General features: G+C 35.9%; 1 protein-coding gene and 1 long non-coding RNA gene across 2 annotated transcripts in view; one reads left to right on the forward strand and one right to left on the reverse strand.

Annotated features, from left to right (window-relative positions):
* Positions 1-19,818, reverse strand: runx1 (RUNX family transcription factor 1). Its single transcript, XM_032556563.1, has 8 exons — positions 19,427-19,818; positions 16,212-16,363; positions 16,016-16,126; positions 13,187-13,343; positions 10,908-11,012; positions 6,749-6,958; positions 4,844-4,990; positions 1-4,767 (listed from the first exon to the last, which is right to left on the reverse strand). The coding sequence occupies exons 1-8, from the start codon at positions 19,452-19,454 to the stop codon at positions 4,220-4,222; spliced, it is 1,458 nt and encodes a 485-aa protein (XP_032412454.1). The 5' UTR covers positions 19,455-19,818; the 3' UTR covers positions 1-4,219.
* Positions 13,350-25,121, forward strand: part of LOC116715856 (uncharacterized) — a 23,041-nt gene continuing 11,269 nt past the window's right edge. The window contains exons 1-2 of the long non-coding RNA XR_004338269.1: positions 13,350-13,871; positions 14,756-14,757. This is a non-coding gene — a long non-coding RNA (uncharacterized LOC116715856). The remainder of the gene's footprint in view (positions 13,872-14,755; positions 14,758-25,121) is intronic.

Below are 25,121 nucleotides of genomic sequence, written 5' to 3' on the forward strand. Positions count from 1 at the left end.
AATAATGCCATTGTGTGTAGGCAAGGTTTTTTTTTTTTTAAAACAAACAGCTGTTCTAACTATCTGCTACCCATCAATCCGTCCTACCTTGTGGCAATGCGTATGCGCAAGTCGGTGTCACATACTGCTTACTCAACAGATTTATTTATACATCCTATCTGTGGAGGTTTTCTTTCGTCTGTTTTATTCCATTGAAGATTAAGGTAAGCTTTATCTAATTTATTTTGTACCTGTCTTTTGTAAGCTGTTGTATTATGCATTTTTTAAGGCAGCTTGTAAACATATTTGTAAATGATTAGTTTGCTGTCTGCAATGTCCTTACTGTACTGCATACTGTAAACAAGAAAGTCATTGCTTGGCGTCAACCACGTGAATCAGGACAAAGTACGTTGTTTTTGTGGGCTATGTTGTCCCTATACTTTAAAAAATGTTAATTTAATAATACTTTTTTTTAATTCAACTGCTAAATAGAGCATGTTGGTAGCGATATTATGTGGGATTGAAGCTATGTATTTCTACGGTATAGTGTATATTAAGATACCCTATCATTTCAGGTGCACAGTGGCCTGTGACGTTTGGTGGACACAATTTGACTGCTTCATTTGATAGACTGTCATACAATGTATTAATGTACAAAAAAGAGTTTGCAGAGATCTGTATTTGTAGATGTCTTATTTAATTTCAATAACAACTTGTTTCCGCTGTCTGATGCTGTTTCATTCATTGAAACACCTCTGCATTTAAAATATTTTTAAAAAGGTAGGATATTCTGATGCAGGGTCTTAATGCACTGCTATGCTCTACCCACACATTTACCAGGTAGGATATTCTGATGAAGGCGTTTTGATGCATCAGCATGTGCTACCTCTGTATTTAATAATGATATTCAAATGAAGGAATGTACTGTAGCAAAATGTGCTACCCACACATTTCATTACCAGGTAGGATATTTTGCTGGAGTTTTGGTAGATCAACATGTGCTACCATGTGTATTTTGTGAAGGTAGGATTTCTAATGGGGTTTTAGTACCAGCTTTACATGATAAAACAGGTACGCTATTCTCAAGAATGTTTTAAGTGCATTTACACAAGGTGTTCTTAAACAAGGGATTCAGATGCTTTTAGAAAAATGTCATTCACATATTTTTTTCAAATTCTACTTATCCTGGTTAAGTGCAAATCCATTCCCTTAAATATAATAATGGGAAATCAGTATTTAACATTGGCACTAACTGCTAAGGTCTTTTGTATGTAAGTATGATTAGCGGTTTTCGAAAGGTAGCACCGACAATAGCTATTAATAGAAAATTTGACATGTTAGCACAGATAGTCAGAACACTGGGACAATGCAGTGGTCATAAAAAAAGGAAACATCAACAGTTTGCATAAACTTGATTCACTTGTCATTAACAGCTTATGGTTTATGAAATGTTTATTATTAAACTTCAGAATACCAGACACCTGACAATAAGCTATAACAAGAGTCAAGCAGTGAAGTTTATAAAATGTGCGTAAGGATCAAATCTTTTGGGAATAACTGCATAATGAATCCATTGCTGTGATGTTGGGAGATGAAGGACCCAATAAAAACATAGGACAACGATTTGTAGGTGAAGACACTATAATTTTAAGAGTTCCATTCAGAGCAAACAAAATGGTCAGAAGGGAAAATCCAAAGGACAGCCAGCTGGAGGCAAGACTGATGGAGCCTGGACATGTGCAGAGGGCTTGGTGCATTTCTTGGACAACAGATGTTAAACATGGAGCTGCTGGTGATGAAGAAAAGGCTGCAGAGAAGATTAATGGGTAAAGTGAAAGAGGACATGCAAAGTCAATGTGACAGAAGAAGATGCTTGGCTTAGCATGAAATGGGGGATTATAATCTGCAGTGGCAATCAAAAGAAGAATAAATATGATTGATTACACAAAGGTGTAATGAGTGTCATTCAGCCTGGAAAATACAATATGCATCTGATGCACTAAAATATGGCCTTTGAAAATAAGATTAATACTAGTAGCCCTTATTTTTTTGGAAGGACTTCACTTTGCTACTCTATTGCATTTTTGCAGAAATATGAAACCGATTAAAGTGTTAAATTCAAGTTAGCTAACATAAAATAAATGTCTGCATACTTTCCAACTCTTTAATTGGCATCCAATGTATAGAACCAATGCCTTTTACCTTTGACTTTTTACCTCTGACTCTAAGTGTATGTGTCCAGATCTGAGACACTGAATCCCATTCATTTGTGAAGTAAAGCTCCTTTCTGAGCAAAAATGTAAAACAAGTCATTTAGTGAGTAAGTTGCACAAACTGACACGTTTCTTCATTGGTATAAAAACACATGCTGTACTGTTGGTGATCTGCATTCGCACAGTCCTAGTGTGAAACCAATTGGAATTACATTCACTAGAAATGATACCAAAATCTACATACTTGTGGTTCAGTAACATTTTGTAAACCCTACAGAAAATGAACAGCTTACTCAACAGGTCACGGCTTTTTTAAGAAAACAAAAAGAAAACAATACATTACCGGTAATGTTTGGAGATTTCACGAGATAAAGTTATTTTGTGTATCTGGTGCAAAAATCAGGAGGCCATAAAGATTGAATAGCTTATCCAATTCCAATTTGACAGGGTGAAAACTGGCTTTTTTCAATCTGTCAAACAACAGGGACAAACAAGGGCCAGTGCCCCTGCAGAAAGTCCTGAACCCTGTTATGACCTCTGTAATAAAGTGATAATACTAAATCAATTTATGATGATATGAGACTACATAGACGGCATTTTGGGGAAATTGTAGTTAGTCATTTTACAGCAAAGATTCAACACGTTCTAATGCCACACAACTTTTATAAAATTTGAGATGCTGTGAGAGTTTTGGTGGAGCCAGCTGCACATTGTCCACCCCTCCTACCCCCCCAAAAAAACAAACCATCATCCTTCTACTACTTCCTGTCTTCTTCTGGTTTTCGCCAGTAGTAACATCCTGCTCATTACTCTTGTGATGTGAAAAAAGTGTTTCAATACGGCCGAAAAACCACTTCATCCTAGCACAAATGCTTTTTATCGAAAAACGTTAGTTTTTTTGTTTTTTTAAAAATTGGATGCATTTTTAAGAAAACAATATTACTGGTAATGTCTTGAGATTTCATGAGATAAAGTGGAATTTACAAAATTGTGTTATGTGAATTTTGTGAATTCGCTTAACAGATAATTGCACAAATTGTCCATTAGCTGTATAATTTGCGCAATTATATGGTTAACGGAAAGGCAGCTATTGCTATGTTGGGCCAATTACATTGGTTTCCTTGTTTTATTTTAACAATGAATTAATAATTAAAGTTGCAGTATATACCGTTTATAAATAACATGTTTTTTACACAATTGTTTAAACTGTCACCATATCTTAACAGTACGAGACATATAATCTGCCTAAAGATCAATCTTCCTCCCTGAGCTGCTCCCGACCAAAAACAACCAATCAGAGCCAGGAGGAGGGTCTTGGTGCCACCACTAATCCTCATGTACTCGCTGCTAAATGTGTTAATGGCGGAGAAACAACTTACTGTTACAGAAAAACGATTTTAGCCGCTGCTATGCTAACTAGCCTGAGCACTCACAACAGAATCTGTTGGTAAAAGCTGGCAGCACCACAGGACACTGTGAATGACAGCGCTAACCCCCACCTCCGGGCTCTGATTGGTTGTTCTAGTTAGCACTGGGAGAAGGCAGAGGAGCTAGATTTTTTTTTCACTGATTCTCTGCCTCATACCACGACATGGTGACAGCTTCAACAAATATGTTAAAAAAAAAAATTTAATAAAAATTTCATACTGCGGCTTTAAAGTGTTGCTCTTTTAGTTTCAGCTGCATTGAGATAGAATAACAGTTTTCATCTGTTATTTCATTTCATCAGCTTGATCCCTTGATCCACAGAACCAAATGGCTTTGTAGCTTACTTAACTTATGAAATATTGCCCTGTTTTTTTTTTTTTTATTGTTTTGTACTGTGCCTCAATAAAAAAGAACTGCTCCACCCCCTGCCGGTAAATCTAGTCTAGAACCGCCACTGTCAAACAACTTAAATGATGTAAAGATAAGACTCGCATAGTCCTTGAGTTGTCATATAAAATATACTCATTTCAGGTGAGTCTACTCTTAGCAGCATTGCTGTGATAAGAGTAGAAAAATCTGTTATCACTGTCTCAGGTGACTCAATATGGTCTCCATACAGCTTCAGCAGCAACCATGTTTGTTGGTGAGCTACTGTGGCTGGATTCCACCTCCACACCCACTCCCTCATTCTGATTAGGCAAAGAAGGGTGTAGAAGAGAAGAACCTGTGGATGCAGTGGTACAAGGGGGGAGGATACGAGGTGGAGAATGTGAGTCACTGCCGCCTCCTCCCCCGGCCATCATAGAGAACTGGTATGAGCCGGTGGTGGCTGAGTAGTACAGGTGGTATGGAGATGAAGTAGACTGGAACGGCCCATTCTGAGTTTGGTGAGGGGTGTTTGCAGGATACGGTGGAGGCAAATATGTATGGTACCGTCCTGTTTGGGTGGTTGCCATGGCTGTCGCCATAGTGATGCTTATGGCACCATTAGAGACTGGATTATGGGTTGGCGTGTATGTGAATGCAGCTCCTGTAGGAGGATAGTGCACCCGAGGGTTAGAGAAACGAGAGTCGGGCAGGGAGGGAAGGGAGCTAAAAGGCCGCTCCAAAGCCATCCTGGGGTCACCAAAGGCTGTAAGGTCAGGACCTGAGGGAAAACAAATGTCACAGAATATCATCTGGTTGAGCCTCATATATGCTTATGGTGTATGTTGATGTTTTACCTGTGAGTCTTGAGGACAGGTCACCAAGAGAAGAGCGACCAGGTGAAAGTGGAGCAGTTGTGTGAACAGTGGGAGTAGTTATCTGGCCAAGGTAGGGATAAGACTGATCATAGGACCAGGATGGAGAAGACTGTATCTGTCTGGAATCTGAGGCAAACAGAAATGAATTAAATGGTTTAGGTAGCAGAGCTGGATGATATCAGAATAAGAGAAATTATTCTTGAATAGTATAATAACCATTGTGATTCATACATTTTTTTTCTTTTCCATCAACATGATGTCCATATCCCTAAGGATTAGCATCTTTTAGCCACTTACTAAATATTTAAAATTTCATTGTGCTTCTGTTTGTGTACAATGACAATAAAAGGAATTCTGATTCTAACATCTACATAATGTTTGGGCTCAAAGTGACTAAAGGTAATTTCAGTTTGAATGCATGGCTCTCCTGAAAAGATATAATGTACCAAATATTGCATCAAACCGCTCCTTATTAATTGTGTTTGTGATTGCACTCATTAATATTGTGACAATGACTTTGACTGGATATTGTGCAGTATTTCCTTCTGAGTGTTATTCCCACAATATTTGAATTTCTAACCAATTATGTACTTCATTAGCCACTGTTATTGTACAGGCTTGAATTATAGCAGAATTCTAAAAAAATAGGGGTCTAAAATTAGACTCTTATGCTACCTCTCCATCGATGTATTCAGTGGGGAGGTGGTGTCTCAGAATGAAGAATAGTCAACTTGAAATCGAGAACGTGTTACTGGACTGCTTTTTTTCGCCTATACCATCTGGTTGGAATAAATCCCAAAATGTTTATAACGATGTCTTAGCAGCAGAATCCCATGGAGTTGAACCAGAGAAATTTTTAGTCTTTCAAACACCTGAATAGCATATCTAAAATAGTATCCAGAAAATCCATTAATACAGTGGGCCCTCACCTATTCGCAGTTTAATATTCATGGATTCACCTATTTGCGAAAATTTAGACTTCTGTTGAATGTGACTCCAAATTATTTGCAGAAAATATTCTTATTCACAATGTTTTTTGTAGAGCATACATGAAATAGTTAAAAGGAAATGCAGGGCGTGCCGCGGTGGCGTAGTGGCTAGCGCGACCCGTATTTGGAGGCCTTGAGTCCTCGACGCGGCCGTCGCGGGTTCGACTCCCGGACCCGACGACATTTGCCGCATGTCTTCCCCCCTCTCCTTCCCCGTTTTCTGTCAGCCTACTATCAAATAAGGGACACTAGAGCCCACAAAAGACCCCCTGGAGGGGTAAAAAAAAAAAAAAAAAGAAATGCAGCTTGGGAAGCTGAAATACCTAGGTGTAATGCGACCTCATTTGCGTTTGGCTGCCTTTTGCAAAGCAGTCAATGCAGCAAGTTTTATTTTCCTTGCCACTAATTGGCTGCTCTCCTCCATTAGAGATAAGAAAAACGTGGATATTAGCTTCTGTGGAAGAGTTATGACAGTTTTCATTGTGTGTATTGATGCATGATAAGGTATATTTGGTGTTTGAGCAATTATATTAGGCAGTCACACATTTTTATAGGAGGTCTTGAGTATTCATAGATTTAATCTATTTGGTTGTGGTCTCATCCCTGCAAACCAGGGTCTGCATTAATTTTTGCTATTTGGATTAAAGCACAATTATTTGTCCTGATTACAGAGTAGTCACAGCAAATATTCTGGGAAATATAGCTGTTTTCAGATATCCTGGTTGTCAATTGTATAGAAGAAGCACCTCGCCATGCTGTCAGGAATAACAAATTGAAAAAACCTTCAAACAAACAAATCTTTTATTGAAATAGAATAACTTCAATCTGAATATTTTCAGATCCAATCTTTAGTTTGATGAAGTGCTGCAGTGCACACTCAGTTTTACTCTCTTACCAGCTGTTAGTCCAGAGTGTGGAGGGCTAGAAAATGTTGCTGAAGTGAGGACTGCAGATTGGTGGCTGTTTGCAGATTGCTGATGATGATGATGATGATTATGAGGAGGTGTTACTCTGATAGAGCTCCTTCTCAGCTGTTCCAGCTCTGTAAGCCTCTCAGAGAAAGCCAATGAGCCAGGTTTGACCTCGTCCAGCTTCTGACGATGACCTGGAGGCCAAAACACAAAGGTTCTCTTTTTAGATCGGTCAACAAAACAAGGTTCACTTGTAATCTGACACAATACTATTTTTTTTTTCTCTCGATAAAACCTGTATCTCTCACTCATGTTAGTGATACAGCATTAATGCTGTGAAAAAAATATATAATTTAGTATATTTCAAACATACTTACATTTGTGTAAGTACATTTTAAGTATACTAAGTATTAAGTGTACTACATATAAATACATACAGAGTATACTAACAGCATGCTTGTACCAATTTTAACATAACTTTAAACACACTTAAATGTAATTGTACCAAAATACACTTTTAAGAAATACAGTATATTAAAGTATACTTTAAGTGAGCAAAATATGTATTTGCTCAAGTGTACCAATAAAACAATATGCTTTTAAAGATTAAAGAATATACTGAAATTTCAGTATGTTTTAATTTACATCTCACTGTATACTTTAGGCTAATAAAGTATGTCTTTTTATGTGCCTTAATAATCTTTTACTACTTTGTTAAAATGGCAAAGAATAAAAAAAATTAACAATCCTTGTAGTGGAATAATGTGTTCATGCCTCAAAACATCAAACATTTTATAGTGACAGAGGTTCTACAACAAAAACAAATGCAAATGTAGCAGGTATCTTCAGTTTTATATCTCTCTGAATATGATCTGTTGTTTTCAGTTTTTTAACTAAAACATAAAAGCTATTTTTTTTTTACATAATCCATTTTCAGATATATGATGTATTAGTGAACGGCATTACCTCCAGTTCTCACTCCAGACTAGATGGTGGGGGTAATGCACACTTTCAGTTTTTTTTTTTTTGTTTGTCCTTTTTAGAATAGCGCCATAAAAAGAAGAACAGCATCACCGTGAAGCCAGGGAAGATAAGGGACGCTCTTTAAAGTCGCCATTTTTACTTCCATAGTATTGCCTTAAAACAAGAGACAGCCTTGATAATAGTTAGTTTTGGCAAATTCAAGCTAGAATTCAACCCTGCCTCTCATCTGATGACTCCTGGAGATGGGAACTACCAGCCCCCCTCACCACCCTGCAAGGATCGGATCATGGATGGAAAGATTTTAAGGTAGTTTCCCTTTAAGGTAGTCTATCTCCCTTAAGTCCACACTTAAAACAACTTTATAGTTAATGCCAACATCAACTGATTTTATGATATTACTGACTATTGTCTCTACTTTAACATAAACAGGCAAAGAAGACACCCAGAAATGTTTATCCACTCCAGGCATCCGGTCCCAATCATCATCATTTCTGATGATGTCACACAACGTTTTTAAATTGTAAGTCGTACTTTTTTATTTGCCGTTTTACTGTACTCTTTAAAATACAAGTGCTTTCTCTGTTTAATTGCTTTATTGTTTTATTTTATTTTTTTATAGATTTCTGTAAAGTTCAGTGACTGGTTCTGTCGTTGATCCTCACTGTTCTTAGGAAGGAGAAATGTCAGTTTGTCTGCAGTAATACTGGAATACTGTCTCATTGTATTAAAACAATACTGTGTCCTTGGGGAAATATTTTTCACATTTCCTCTAAAGTGTACCTGTTGTTTTATTGTGCTAATTTTCATAAGCATGTTGTCTGTAAACTTTTAATATATTGCCAATTTGTACAATTCTCTGATAGTATATTGGCAATGTACTCTTGAAAAATGTGAATATATTGAGTACACAGTGTAATCTTTCTCAGCTGGAAGGTGTGTTGTAATTGATCTTTCTGTGTACTGTAGCCTGATATGTTTGCAGTATGTGTGTATGTATGAAGCATGTAATGTACAAAGTGACAAAGCAAAATAATAAAAGACATTGATAAGGAACTGAAGAGTGTACTTCACTAGCAATTATAATAAACCAAAAGTGTAGTTGGAGCATACTATGATCACACTACTAATATATAACATATGTAATGCTTATAAACTTAGAAGACATTCTAAATATGTTTTAAATGTAATCTGATCACAAAAATAGTACATTTAAGATAAACTAATCAAGCATGCTTATATTATGTAAATAGTATAATTTGAATTAGATTTGGTATCCACTTGAATGTAACCAGGTTTGGTAATTACAAAGGCATGTCATACATTTTAGAATTGAAGTTATTCATAAACACTGTTACAAGTTCCAGTAGACGTGCTGTAGGATTACAAAAGTATGCAAGCCATACCATTAGTTGTTCCAAAAAAGTATGTGATAGTACACTGAGTACACTTTAAATTGTGATTTTCTATTACTATTAAAATACACAAAATTAGTTTTTCTAAAATGACATACTTCAAGTATACTGATGATTAGTGTGGCTTCAAGTATGCTAAATTTAACATGCTTAGTATATTTATTATACTATGCTTAGTATCTTAGTATCTTTATTATACTATTATGCTTATTATACTAAGCATAATGTAATATGCTTAGTATAGAATATATACTAAGCATATATTACATATGCTTAAAACAGGGTAATATATATATACCCTGTTTTTAAACAACCAGAGTTGTTTAAAAACAGTATGTGTGTTTTAATGTTTATGGAATGGTGATGGATTAAGCCGAGGGCTAAAGCTGACTGAGTGTGTGTCCCACAATGTGTGATGCTTGTTTTTTCTTGGATATCTTCAAAGTGATCCACTTTTTGTGTGATCCATGTTTTTAGTCTGGGTGTGGGAAAGTTGTGACTTGCTAATGGGGAAAGTTTTGTACCTCTTCTGTAGTTTTTCATTCGTACAAGATTATAGGGCTATTTTATACTTATAATGTTGCACATTTATGTGTCCTGTGTTGAACCATGAGTGATGGTGATACTTTGAGGTGCCTCTTGTGTGTTATTAAAGCATTCATGTTGATGCAACTGTCAGATTGCAATGGTTTAGAACAATGTAATCTCACATTATTTAGGATCTGTTGAAAAAATGTTTTTGAGCAGAATTCAGAGTAATGTTTAATAAAACATTGAATCAAGACTTAAAATTTTTCTAACTTAATATTAGTTATTTTATGTTGACAATATGAGTGAAAATTATACAGCAATATGTGCTTCAATAGATCAGGACAGTTTTCTTGTAATTATTTTGTGAAATAATATAATTTTGAATGCAGTTCAACCAGTTTTGAATCATTAGTCACAATTCAAGACTAATGATCTATTAGAACTTGAGAAACTGCTTTGGCAACTTGCCTCTTGTTAAATATACTTGAGGAACTGTAATTTCTGAGTTAAAAAACTATTTTCTAGTTTACATGCATCTTTAAGGCAGCAGGTGAATGTTTATTTTCAAGGTAAACTAACTTCAAATGTTTTTACAGTGTGGGTGCTGAGGATCTGTAATCTTTAATAACCTTTAATAATTGTACAGTATTATTATTATTATTATTATTATTATTATTATTATTATTATTATTATTATTATTATTATTATTTTGTAAATTTGCCCTTACTGCACAGTCTCTTATTTTTATTTTTCTGGTTTTGTCACCATTCACCCTTAATTTGCTACTAAATGTTTACTCCTGACAGATGATAGAAACACTCATCAAACTCTGCACCAATTTTCTTACTTTTAGGAGATCGGTGATCGGCTGATACTTGCACATGAAGCTGACCCTATTCCCCAATCTTATCTAACTCAGCAAAGGTCTAATAATCAACCACTGTCCTCTTCTGCTCTCCTGTGAGAGGTCTGACTGACAGACAGGCCCACCAGATTATATCTGCATGTTTGCATTTAACAATATTCACCCCACTGTTGTGAACTCAGCAACTTTCTTGCCATATTTAGTGACATTTCGGACAAAAAAAGTTATACTGGCCAAAATCGAATCGGCCGGCCAGGCTTTTTAGATTGGTGACTGGCTATTGTTCAAAAAACTGCAATTGATCCACCCCTACTTAGATATATTTATGTAAGTATGTCAGGATTACTCACGTCGTGGCTCTCTGGGACCATCCACTGTGATTTTGATAGCTCTTTGATATGTAGCCACTTGGGGAGGGTTGGTGAACACCGTGATCGTGAGAGTGAAACTTTTTCCTGAAGAGGGTAAACAAGGCAACCATGGGGAAAGAATAGAGACAGGAAAGGTAAAATATAAGAGTAATTCCTTTAGATTTGGTATCCACTTGAATGTAACCAGGTTTGGTAATTACAAAGGCATGTCATACATTTTAGAATTGAAGTTATTCATAAACACTGTTACAAGTTCCAGTATCCGTGCTGTAGGATTACAAAACAGCTTTAAAGCCTCATGTTATTTTTCAACTCCATGAGCAAATTTAATAATGGCCACAAGGTGGCACCTAAAAAGTCTATTCCTCCATTTAGTCATTTATTCTACACTACATACTTTAACACAGTATATACTGCACATTCATTACTGTACAGAAACCAATCCATAGAAATATGAAAATATAATTTGGAGAAACTATAAGTTCATTCAGAGTTTACATACAGTCTGACAGACAGGAAGAGAAATAACTGCCAAAGCTATTGTGTCTGATTTTTGGAGGAGATGAACTAAGCTCTGTCTTTGGCTTAGTACTCAGATATTGCAAAACAAAATAATAAGTGTTCTGTTTAAAAGAGGAACTATAAGAAAGACTGAAAACTTGTCACAAATGACACACAGAGATACGCACAGATTAGTGTAGCATTGAGTACATTAAGAACTTTGTGGATTTCATTAACTGTTATTTTTTCTTTACAAAAACTGAGTTAATTCTTTATTTTAAGGAATTGTACATTTTAGGTAAACAAATCAAGCTCAAAAGGTTGCTAAGTGTTTGTTATGAAGAAAATGTATCAAACTATAACAAACTTCTCTGTTTGTTGTTGTAAACGTTTTCATCCACACCGCTTGAAGGTTTTTACATTTTGTAACATTAAGTATTACAAACACCAAAAGTTTGGACACACCTTCTAATTCAATAGGTTTTCTTTATTTTCATGACTATTTATAAGGCAAGAAATCGCACTTATTAACCTGACAGGGCACACCTATGAAGTGAAAACCATTTCAGGTGACTACCTCTTGAAGCTCATCAAGAAAATGCAGAGTGTGTGCAAAGCAGTAATCACAGCAAAAGGTTGCTATTTTGAAGCAACTAGAATATAAGGGGTATTTTCAGTTGTTTTACACTTTTTTGTTTAGTGCATATTTCCACGTGTTATTCATAGTTTTGATGCCTTCAGTGTGAATCTACAATGACAATAGTCATGAAAATAAAGGAAACTCATTGAACTAAAAGGTGTGTCCAAACTTTTGGTCTGTACTGTATATACTGTATATATATATACAGTATATATATATATATATACCCTTCTATGAAAGCTAAAAATATGATTTACAGAGTGCAACTAGGGAGCCTTCTGAAGCCAATTATTTGGACTATTAAAGATAATACAAATGCACATCGCTCTATTCTTATATTTATTTGTACATAATATTTAAGACTATTACGGTAGTTATTTTTTCTTCTATTTTGTGTTGGTCCCACAAAATCCCAATAAAATCTGAAATTTGCACAACACACCCTGAGTTCAGTAAAATAAAGAATACCAAAATGTCAGAGAATTACACAATCAAGTAATGATTTTGCTACATATCAGAATCACATTTTGCTGTTCAACTACCTGCAGCAATTCTGTTTTCAAGTGAGTTGCAGTTGTGAAGTGATCCAGATCTTTAACTTTTATCTTTGTGGCCTGTAGTAAAGCTGGGAATTCAACCACCGCAATGTTGCTTTTAACTAAAAGTGCATTAATGATTTTTTCTGCAGTACTGTGAAATCCCTCAATAAAGTTCTGACAGTTGTGTCTATATTTTCAACAGGGCAAAAGACTAAGCACAGCTTTCAACATTACTAAATGTGTGGAAGTGCAGAAGGAATTTGTGTACTCAGGAGTGCTGTTTTAAATAGATAGGTAGGGACATTTGCCTATGGCTGATTTAGAGTAACTGTGGTCCAGTGTTTCCGTTAGAGACAGAAATGGGGAGGGCGTGGCTTGGCAGAGGCAGGTTGATACTAAATGAAGTGTTAGGAGGAAGTTGAATGAATGCTGTTCTTATTCACATGTACTTCCCCTATTTTATCCATTCAGCACTAAGTGCCTGTTCAAAACGTGTCCATTAAAATTCAACCATGGTGAGACAAGAAGAACCCACAGACTCTCCCTAGTATTTCATGTTCTGTGTCATGTATCCATACCTCTCCCGCTGCGGCCGACAAATCGCAGGTCATTGAATCGGGCCACTTGATTCTTGATGACTGCGGTGGCATTGCGAAGCTCTGCTGAATAGTTCTCATCGTTTCCAGCCATCACAGTTACCAAAGTACCATCAGGAATATCACCCAGGGTCACTAACTGGACGAACACCAAACAAAATTATGACAGTCTAGAAACTTTTGTCTTGTTAGACCCTAGTACAAAATAAAATGAAATTATTTTTAGCTTTATATACAATTTTATTCTACTTACTGGGAAATGCATAAAAGTTCTGAAAGTTAAAACTTAAAGGCTAACATTCTAATGCTATTAATGAAACCTTTGGTTCTTATTGATCACCCATTAGCTCTGCTTAAATGTATCACACCATTTAGATAGACACTTCAGTTGTGCGGGTCCTGCTTGGTACAGACTGACACATCTATAAGTCTCTTGAAGTCATCCCAAAGTATTAAAGGCGGAGTACTTTCCAGGTATACAGTGCCACTCTATAGCACAATCAAGTAACAATGTTAACTTCAGCTCTTTCAAAAATGCTATTCATATCAAATGTGATTTAAAAGAAATTTTGCCTTGAAATTGGGTCTCTATTACTTTAAAAACTCCTGCTCTTTCTGAAACTTTGCCTTCATGAAGTCATCACAAAATGGCTCCTCAATTAACCATGTAATTAGAGGGTTAATATTAATTCTCCGTGTTGGTCATCTTGAAAGACCAACACATGGTGTGACATGATTGTGAAGAGGATGGAAAATAAAGATGTAGCGAAGCAACAGCCAACAGAATTGTGGTAACTCTGGAGGAGCTGTGGAGAATTTACCGCTCAGATGGAGAAATGGCAAACATGTGGAGGAAGGTGCTATGGTCAGATGAGATCAAAATTGAATAATTGGCAACATGTAAAGAAAAACTAACACTTTACATCACCCTGAATACAGCAGCTTAGTAAGAGCATGGTAAGAGTTGACAGGAAGATGGATGGGGCTAAATCGAGTAAAAACTTGAAAGAAAAAAGGTTACAGGCTGTAGAACACTTCCAGCACCTTCCAGCAGGACAACAGATGTTTATGATGAATAGATTCATGTGTTACAATGGCCTAGCCAAAGTCCAGCCAAATTAATGGACTGATCAAACTTTTTATAGAGCATTTTTCATACAATCACACACTTCACAATGACGCACTGCTTTGTGCCATTTTATCACATCCTGAAATCAATTAAGGTTTGTGTTTCGGATAGGACAAAATCCAAAAAAGTTAATGGATGTGAATACTTTAGAAAATGTAAAATGAGGGCTTTAGTGCCCATTCTTGTCTTTAACACCTGCTGTTATTGAGCCCCAGCAAGGCTTATTTCCATAAAAACGCTAATCTACCATTGCTGTGCAAATGTCCGGGATAGATATAGTACTATGGATGGTTTCTCTTCTCACATTGGGCTCTCTAAGCAAACAACTGCAACCTGTGTTGACTGACAAGCTGCCATTAATCTGTGAGTTAAACATTGATTGTAATGTACTTCAATAATCACATGTTGATGTTTGCATTGAGTTGTCAAAAATAAATAAATAAGGGCAGTAAAAAACTGAAAAATCAAGCAAAAAAAAAAAAGCAACAGAATTTAGAATGTGCAGATATCTGTAGAAAAAATTATGAAATACCTGTCTGCATATCGATCATATTTGTGCTATAACATACATTTAGATAGGCGCTTTTATGGGTGTGCATGAAATGTGCATTATATGTGCATTACATCCATTTTCAGTAAGATGTAGCTACAGCCACTCATTATGCTCCATAATGATGCATTATGTTCCAAATTCACAAACAAGCAGAGAAATGCGTGTGGGAAGGCTAATGCATAAAACTCAATAAATCAATCTGCTGTGTGTTCTGCAGCTTAGAGATGCTGTTCCATAAATGCACTGAGTCTGAAAGAGGAGAAAAGCTTCCTACCATACATTCACATGTGAGTGAATACCCTGGAAACAAATAAAACACCAGACAGTGAGCTTTCAGAATGAAAGCACACTGTCTGGTGGACTAAGATGTTGAAATAGGACATCTTAGACTAAGATGTTGAAATACAGATAAAAAATGTTGGAGATATTATCACTTTTTTATTAGCAGTAAATTATATTAATATATTTCTGCTAAAGATCACAGTCCATAAATTTAGTCCTTAAAAAAAAGACAAAATATTTTTAACACAGTCCAATAAAGAATTAAATCCATCATAAACAGTTTTTTGGTTGATGTTTATGTTAATGAATGTACAGTGGACTCCCAGTTAGAAAATAGCTTTAGTCTGTGAATTCTGGAGATCTCCTCTAAAACAATAACCACCTATTTTAATAGTTCAAACACTAAATATACCTTAATATTGATAGAAAAAATGGAAACCAGCTTAGCACTGGGTTAGGGTTAGGGTTATAATAATCAACATTCACAGTCTTCCTTCTCTCCATTGAAGGGGTATAGATATTTCAAGTTTCCCAAGCTTTCAAATATTTTAAATAGTACTGAATGAAAAAAGCTTCAAACTGAACTGGAAATAGGTGGGGGTCCACTGTAATGATTTTAACATATGAACTTCAGGTTGGAGAGTTACTATAAGGGCAAAAAACAAAGGATCCAGCGCAAATACATTTCAGTGAGGGTTTACTCTTTCTGATCCAAACCCCAGCAACTAAACAAAATAAGTGTGTGAAGACCTATTATTAGGAGGATTAGGAACACACATGTGAAATAAACTCACAAACACACACTTACATATATATGCAGTGCCAATAAAAAATTTTTAGTACACACCTTAAAAGCAATGGGAAGAGTCTTGTTACACCTCCAGTGAGTGGGCAGGACAGAGCAGAGGAAATTTGGGCTGTCAGTTTTTACCAGCTCTCCTGGATGATCAGAAATCACCTACAAAGATGAAAAAGGGCATCACATTTTTTGTTTTTGATTATAAGTCAAAGCACTTCAATTATTGAAGAGTTTGTTGCTGTACTTCAGCCATGCTGTGGTCCGCTATGCGGAACTTGCCCATCACGGTGGCCCCTCCACCAGCCTCCTGGGCTCCTAGAGGCAAAGCCTCGGCCATTTTCCCCCCCGAGGCAAGGGAAGTGGAGGGGGGAGTGTATCGCCTACCAGGGGCTGGATCTGGGAGAAAATGAACATGGTGGCATGAGTCATACTACAGATATACACATACAATAATATTGAAAACAAATAAATTCTTTAAAAAAGTGATTTTTCTATTATTTAAAACATTTAGCAAACACTTTACCAGTAATTTTTGTATTAATTTAAAAATCACTGAATTTTAGATGGTATGAACATCTGAATTCAGTTGATTTATACAGTGCCATTTCACAACAAATGTTTTGTTGTGAAACAACATTTTTTGTAATGTTCCGAAGGCACATTACAAAAAATACATTTCAGTTCTGCCACACACATTCCACTTGTTCCTAATTAACAAACAGTGAATTAGGTGCAATTTATTATTCAAAATCAATCATTGACTTGAAGCATTCACTCCTCCTGGATGAGCACGTAGCGACAGTAGACAATCTCTTGCGTTGTCATTGACTTTACAGCAATCCCTCAGCTGTAAAGTGCATGTAGCGACAGTGGAAAGGAAAAAGTCTCCTTTATCAGGAAGAAACCTCCAGCAGAACCAGAACCCGGCTCAGTACGAGCGACCATCTGCTACGACTGACTGAGGGTTTGAGAAGACGGAGCACGTACACCAAAAATAAACTAAATAACTGATGCAGGAGTAGTTCCTATGTTAATGACATGCAACAAGTTAATAGCAGGAGAAGGAGAGGAAGTAGTTGGTGACAGCATTACCTCAGTTGCTAATTAGAACCCCTGTGAAGACTCCTGAAAAGTTATTGTCATCTTTTATTGCAGAATTGTAACCTCATAATATTTAGAATTTTTAAATATCCCATGTTAATACTTTTTTTTAAACAAAAAACTTTCCTCAGTCTCAAATATCAACATGCTTTTTTTCTTTACTATAAATATAACTGGAGGACTTTTATAATTTAAACTATATTGGGTCGTTCTAAGCGTTGACAAACTATTACAGAGCAATTCACAATTCCCTGTTTGCCAACAGGTATGAATATGGTGTAACAGATTCATATTATGAATGCCATTTAGGGAACTCGCCTAAATTTGCTCATATCTATAGTGAGAGCTATAAAAACTAACTGTAACATGCAGGGGTGGATGAGGACCCACAGTAAAGCTAAATGATTTATTAACCTGGCAAATTTAACTTAAAATGTTTTTTTCATTACAAAAAAATTAAGTAGGAGTATCAGTACTGAAAAAAAAATCAGATTTTTTTTTTTTTTTTTTACATTTCTTTAAGAATGCCATGCTTCATTTTTTTTTTTAAATTTTTCTCAGCAATCAATAAAAAATCATTTTTGGGATTCCAACTGCTGAACAGCTTTCTCAATTATTGGGACAATCAGTCTGGTAATAAGCTCCAGGTCTTTGGGTTTGGAAGGCCTCAAAACCATTACCCTAATCTTTAGCTCTATGCATAGTTTAAAATCAGTACTGGGCTGCTATAAATCATTTTCGACTAAACCGCAAATTTATTTTGCCACCATTTACAAAGAGCAGGGTGCAGGCGGCATATCTATGCCGGTTATATAAAACGGTGGGCTTTTTGCATTTATTTACCAAAACTGAGTCTTTGGGTCAGTGTAGGTTTTGACCAAGCCACACTGAAGAGTGTGATCAAGGAACTAAAGGAAAAAGAAGTATATGTTCATAATCAATATCTGTTAATTTAAGCAAATGTACTTGAATGCTTCCAGAAATCCCAACCTTTCTAAAGATTTAGTCGCAGTACAGAATAAGTCCCCCAGGAGCCTGTAAATAACTCAGTTTTAAAGTGCGAGAAGAGTTTGAGACTTTTAAAGCGTTGGAATCCAGAGACTTCAGCCGCCAAATGAGGACAGACCCGGGCTGTAAATATGAAACATTTCTACTGAAATGTGTTTGCATGCAGCAGTAATATTTCCCTTCACTTTCACTTTTAAATTATTTCCAGTAAAATGTAATAGTTATGTTGCAGCTCTTGGATGCTTTAAGCAGCAGTTGTCTTATTAAAGGCAAAATCAACCCCTCCTTCAGATTTTTGCTTCTGCATTCACTATTCACTGCATGTCTTAATTGCTCATGCTATTGTGGCAACAAGAAATAGTGTTCATACACACAACCCTGCAGTTTTCTATGCATTCTGCTCATTAACTGTGGAAGAGGATGTTTAAGCGGAATTACTTTTTGATTTGAAGTGTGGCTGCTTTTTTTTTTTGACATGAACTAATTTTGATCAACTGAATTTCAATCAGGACTCATCAAATGCTCATTACAGTATATCCTCATTACAGAACAATGTTTCATTTCTTCAGTAATATTTAAAAAATGCCTAAGTCATATGTGTAGTTCAAACATGATTGCATGTTGTTTACAGAGAGAAAAAGCTATTTTTTTAAAATATGGACGTTTATGACTCATTTTCTATAGTCATAATATAATGGGACAAATACCCTTAAAATGATTAATAGAAACTCAAATTTTGAGTGCCCAGAATAACTCAAAATTTTATATCATGCTTAGTTTTCTACATTCTTTATTATCCAGGCTTGAACTCTGCAGACCTAAAAGCATTGCATGAATACAAATTTTAATTAAATAAGGTACACAAAATAAAATGCTAATTTTGTATAAAGAATTTTTACATCTACATTAAACTTTTAGAATCCAACCATCAAGTTGCATTTACTTTGAATCTTCGGGACAACTTAAGATATTTTTAGAACCTAATAATTTCATCAAAAATGTCTGAAATATGTGAGGATAGTAAAGAGAAAAGTTACTTCTTCATCTTCTACTAGAGCGTTATTAACAAAAGCAGAATTTCTTTGAACAGACGGATTGAGACGTTGCCGTCCTCAACCGAGCTTGAAGCGCTTTTCAGCGTATTTGTCAGGTTTAAAATTTGGACCGGGATTTCTAGGCTCAAAAACACAAAAGTGCAGTTTATCGTTCCTTTTTTTTCTAGCCTGGACTGATGAAGTCATAAAAACACGTCCAATGTTTTGGGGGGTGGAGAGTCGTCAATGATGGTTATTAAGTTGTTCTCTGCCAAGTGAAGAACAAGGAGCCCGGCTGGAAGTTGTGCAGGCCTACCGTATTTTGCATCCCACAGAAACACCATCTGTGCGCCTCAGTGCCAGCAACACGACCTCAGAACTCTCCAGGACCTTCGCCTGCAGTCCCGCAGTACTTTCACACTACTCGGTACTCTTTAAAATCTGCAGAGGTGCTGGTTGTTATTTCTGGTATGTGGGTAAAATCCGAGACGCGCCGGTTGAGCCAGATGCAAGCCCAAAGTGGCTCAGCTCTCCAAAACAAAAAGAGGTTTGTTAAGATCTGTGATCGATCTGAGAAAAAAGTGTCGAGCAGAAACTGGGCTTCCCAACAACTAGGAAGTGAAAGGAGAAGTTAGATAGAAAAAGGAGATGTGCGGGTGTGAAGCAGCTGCGCTCTCTCTCTCTCTCGCTCTCGCTCTCTCTCTGTCTCTCTCTCTCTCTCTCCGGGCTTTTTAGTCTCTTCTACACATGAATGGCCATCCTGATGGAGACAACATGCTTTTACCGGCATAGAGCACTATTTGCATATTGACAGCATGGCTCAGGTATTAACCAATTAGGAAGCTCATCACAGGTTTGGCTTAATGCAACTGACCAATCAGCGTTTCGTCCGCCCGATACATTTAATTTTGAACCATGGTAAATGCAAAGCGCCTTGAAAGTCAGAAATGACTACAGTGGAGTTCACTGGAGCCAGAACGTGGCCGTCACATTGACCAGAAGGAACACGACGTGCTTAGTAGGGCTGCGCGTCAACGGCACACTTTCAGAACTGAACGGGTCCAGCAGGGGGCAGTAGTTCATGCAAAATTTGACGAAAGGAAAGGCTGAAAAATTATTTTAACAAATTCAATCCGTAAAAATGACAATTCTCTATATCCTCACTCGTATTATGACTTCGTTTATTTATTTATACATATAATTATTTAAGAATCTTCAACATTAAATTATGTGATAAAAGTTTTTTTTCTCAACCAAGGCACAGATAAATATCTAACCTCTGTTTTATTTATTCATACATCTAAATATCTACAGACATGGTATCAGTCTTTATATTCATGACCTAATTCCAACAGTATGGAATTAATATCTAAATTATCATTTTCTTTAGTTATTATTATTATTAATTTCCAAATAATTTATACATATTTGAATGTTTTTATGCCTTAAATGTCCTCTTTCTGTAACTATAATCTTCAGTCCTAAAATTCAGAATTTGAATGGCAATATAATATAACTTGTAAATATTTTATTGTATTGAGAAATATAGATGATTTTTGATTAGTTTGTAAAGCAGTTTATACCTATTTTTTTATTTGGGGTGTAAATGACATCAATAAAAATACAACAAAATTGTAGAAAACAAGTATTTTCATCCCTTCTTGTCCTTGACAATAGCAGAAGCATTTTATTAAAATCTTTCTATGGACTTTTTTGCCAGGAAGAAATCTGACATTATTGCACAGTTGGAAGAAATGTTGATATATTATATCTCATATCCATGCTCTTATAGTTTTAGATAAAGACCACACTATCTTTGCTTCTCCTGTCTGTTGCCACAGGTGGACTATTGAAAATGTGTATTAGACCCTAGATGAACATGACATGAATAGCTATTTCAAATATTCATATTTCTATTTTTCCTTAATTAGTTGTTCAATACTTTAAGTAGGAAAATAAATAACAACCGTTAATAAATTAACTACTACTCATACTTTCCAAAAGGATTTACTAAATTAGTCTACACGTTCCAGGCACAAACCTTAATGTGTATCACTTCATAAATCAGTAAAAAGAAGTTCTTCATAATAAAACTTTGTACATTCTTTTGAAAGCAGCTCAATTTCAGTTGGTGAACATCAGTTTGTAAGTTATTGCCATAGATTTTCAGTTGGATTTAGGTTCAGAATTATAATTCAAACATATGAATCAGCTTTGATCTAAACCAGTGGTGGGGAACTCCAGGCCTTGAGGACGGTTCCCTGCAACTTTTAGATGCGTCTCGACTTCCAACACACCTGAGTTCAATAATGCAGTTATTAGCAGGACTTTGGAGAACGTGACTGCACTTGGGATGTGATTCAGCTATTTGATTGAAAAGTGTGTTGGATCAGAGAGACATCTAAGAGTTGCAGGACTCTTTGGGGACTGGGATTGCCCTCCCTGATCTAAACCTATTAAATCTTTGGTTGTATATCATGGTTGACCTGCTGGAAGGTGAACCTTACACCCAGTCTCAAGTCATCTGCAGCCTCCAACAAATTTCTTCCAGAATTGCCCTGGATTTAGCTCCATCCACACAGCATAATGCTGCCACCACCATGTTTCTTGTATTGCTTTTCCAACATACTTATATCACTGGACTTCTTATGGCTTTCTTGTTTCTATTCTTCCAATAAGGCCAGATTTATGGAGTAGAATGTATCATATGGACAGATTCTTCTACTTCAGCTGTAGATAGTGAGCCACAGCCCTGAACGGCTTCACTGTACCTTACAGAGATACAATATTGCCATCATTATGCTCCTCTCAGTTGGTATATTCATGAAGAAATTGGGGGAAAAAAATCACTCTTGTTTTCCCTTAGCTGACCATCTTCTTCATGTTTGCTCTGTCCTCTGCATGGCTTGTGATAAACTGCAAGCAGGACTTCTGACTTTCTTTCAACATTGTGTTTATTCATAACACCCTTATATAAAAATAGAATTTCCAGAATGCATGATGATGGTTGTTCTGTCAGCAGATTCTCCTAGAATGAACTGTGCATCTCTGCAGCTCATCCAGAGTTATCATGAACTTCTTGGTAGCTTCTCTCCTTGGTAGCAGTTTAGTCCAGAAACCAAGCAGCTCTAACTATACTCAAAATAAATTACGCACAGCTGAATTCTACTGGCTATGATATCTGAAAGTACTTGATTTTATTTAGTGGTACTGAATCAAAGGGGGCAGAATACTGTAGACTTTTATTTGTAAATAAATATTGCAGAATCATGTATTGCATAAGGACACTTCTGGTTATGCTATGACTAAACTGAAACGTTTGTAAAAGGCATAGGAATATTTTTGTTATTTCATTGCCTACCACAAGTACTTATCAGCATAAATGATTTATAATCATTAGTTTGAATGAATACATAAAAAATGTTGTTGGTTGCTAAGAATTGTTACTGAATTAAAGATTTAAAATCTTAAGCTTGATAAGTAAATTATTAGTCAATATTACTGAAGGTTTAAATGTTGCCTAATAAAAATAATATCCTAACAACCCAGACGAGAGACGTTAAAGGAAATAAAGAAACATGACAGAGTGAGTGGTGTTGAGTTTCAGTCATCTAACATTTCCCATAGACCAGCTTGTAATACGATCTTCATTGCTGTCCTCTGATCCAGAATCTATACTGGATAGCCTTAATCACCTATCAAACTTCCTGAGAATGTTATTGGCCTTTCCCTTTGCTAATACAAAAAGAGTAAAAACAATAATTTCTTTTCTTCTTGTTGTTTTTTTTAACTTAAACTATCAATTATGTGGTTTACAAATTCTTTTGAGGCACCTCAGCTGATATTGCTAAACAGAGGAGTCATCGTCGTCTTCAGGTTTACAATGTCATAGGTGCAAATTCAGACATTCAACTAGACTTATTGTCATTGAACAGACATGACAGTGAATTTTGCAATGAAATGTATCAGAGTACACAGGAGAAATACTGAAAAAACTATGTGACTATAAAAACATATATACAAGTATTACTGGTGCATGTAAAAAGAAGAAAGTATATAAAAAATAGTTATGTTCTATGCATTTATGTTCTGTGGTATATCTTGGGTTCTTATGGCTGCTTTGTTTACACCATTGACTGCCAACTTAGATCTCTAACACCACTTCAAGCACTAAATGCCCTTCTTCTTTTTAGCACCATTTGCTATTTTCTTAGCCCTGAGAACCATATTAAAAAATGATTTTAGTCTAAAGGTTCCATCAAAACTTTGAGAGCCAGACTTTGTCAGGCCATTAGATTAAGCTCAGTCACTTTCCATATTGTCTGGGAAGAAGGCAGGACCACATTTGTTGCATTTGAATTTTTTTGTTTGGTTTATTCTTTCACAGTGGTGTTAGAAGTAAGACGCCATCAGCCAATCAGTGCAGACAATGGGTGTGCTGCAGTAATCAGGACTATAGCATGGAACATGCTTCTCTGAACAAACATCAGACAAAAAATACCAATTCTTTTAATTTAACGTCATTCCACAACATTGAAAATGAGACACAACAGTTATGATAACTTTACCAAAGAGTCTGCTGCCCGTGTGGCCTTTCCTCATCAGATACATGGCCCAGGACAGGGGGCCAGGGCTGGTGAACGTCCCTGGGTTCATGACTCGATCCTTTCCAACAGACAGGAGAAGATAAAAGAAAATAAAAAAATTAAAAAGTGGATGAAGAAATATTCCAGTTTTTACAGTTTATATTTGAAACAAAATGGGAGCTGCCAAGAAAAATCACAATCTTCACTTCTACTTTTCCTCACCTTTAAAACCTGCTTTTATACCCTTTTATTCATCCCCTCACCCACTCTACCCCCTCTCTTTTACTTATCCTATATTTGTTAAACAACTAAAGAGTGGGAGGGATTATGAAAAAGGGCAAGAGGAGGGGGGAAATATCCACTGAAGCTTAATTCATTCCCTCCTTCTGTAAAGTGTAGCCCCAGGGGACAGAACTTCACTTTGCCCTTAGGCTCTTTAAGGCTGCTAATTTCATTTAGCTGTAAAAATGATTTTCTCCCTCCTTTCTCCAACCAACCCCATTTTTCTGTCACCATCTTTCTTTCACTAGTTTCAAGATCTGGTTAAAAATTGAGGACATTGCTTGAAAAACAACGTATCACCCCTGCAGATGCTTGCTTCATTAATCTGAAGATGGTGTGTTTTTATTATTATTTTTTATGTTTTCAAGACGGAAGTGACTAATTGGCGTTATTTGCTTTAAGTGTTTTTAAATGATTTTTTATTTGAAATTTTTAAATACATCTTGTGGTCGCTGTATGTGAGAAGTGTGTGGTTCAATAATCACGCTAGAATGAAGGGCACATATTAAAAATGTTAAAGGAAGCAAAGAGCTTCAACTTCTCCAACAGAAGATTGATCAACATCCTCCATTTTTATATAGAAAGATGAATTAGATCACTTTAGAATAAAAACCCTGGGTGAGAGGTGGGGTACACCCTGGACTGGTTTTCACCCACCTTTCAATTTTTTCCACTTTCCTTCAAACAACAAACACCATTCAATTTCATTATGATCACATGTGACATGGAAACACTGGAAAAAAGTAAGTAGAATTTTTAACATTTATTGAGAAAGAGAATACTATTAAATTAGATTTTATGGTCTCAGCGATGATAAATTAAAATATTTACAATTGTTTAACATTTAAATGTGAGACTTAAAAGGAATTAGCAAGTTTACTTAATAAAAGTGCAAATAATTATCTTGTTTGGTTGTGTTGCATAACAACAATATTTAGTCTTTGCGTTTTGAGGTCGGTTTGTTCACAGATACGCTGATAATTGGTTATTTGACTCAAATAACCAATTATCAGCGTCTGCTTTTAAGCTCAGCCAATTAAACTTGGACCCCTTTCCCAGATTCCACCAAATTTACATTGAAACACCATTGTGGTGATGGTCTTAACATATGCTGTTGGCTTTTTAAAAATTTTTTTTTACTTT

This window comes from Xiphophorus hellerii, chromosome 24 (genome assembly GCF_003331165.1).
Source record: "Xiphophorus hellerii strain 12219 chromosome 24, Xiphophorus_hellerii-4.1, whole genome shotgun sequence".
NCBI lineage: Eukaryota > Metazoa > Chordata > Actinopteri > Cyprinodontiformes > Poeciliidae > Xiphophorus > Xiphophorus hellerii.

Bases quoted from the DNA above. Each gene is read 5' to 3' on its own strand.
- runx1 (XM_032556563.1), bottom strand. From the start codon at position 19,454: ATGGTGTTTCTGTGGGATGCAAAATACG. The intron at 11,013-13,186 runs GTATGGATACAT...TACCCTCTTCAG, and splicing joins TGTCGGCCGCAGCGGGAGAG to GAAAAAGTTTCACTCTCACG. The intron at 4,768-4,843 runs GTAAAACATCAA...GTTTTCCCTCAG, and splicing joins CCTGTCCTCAAGACTCACAG to GTCCTGACCTTACAGCCTTT.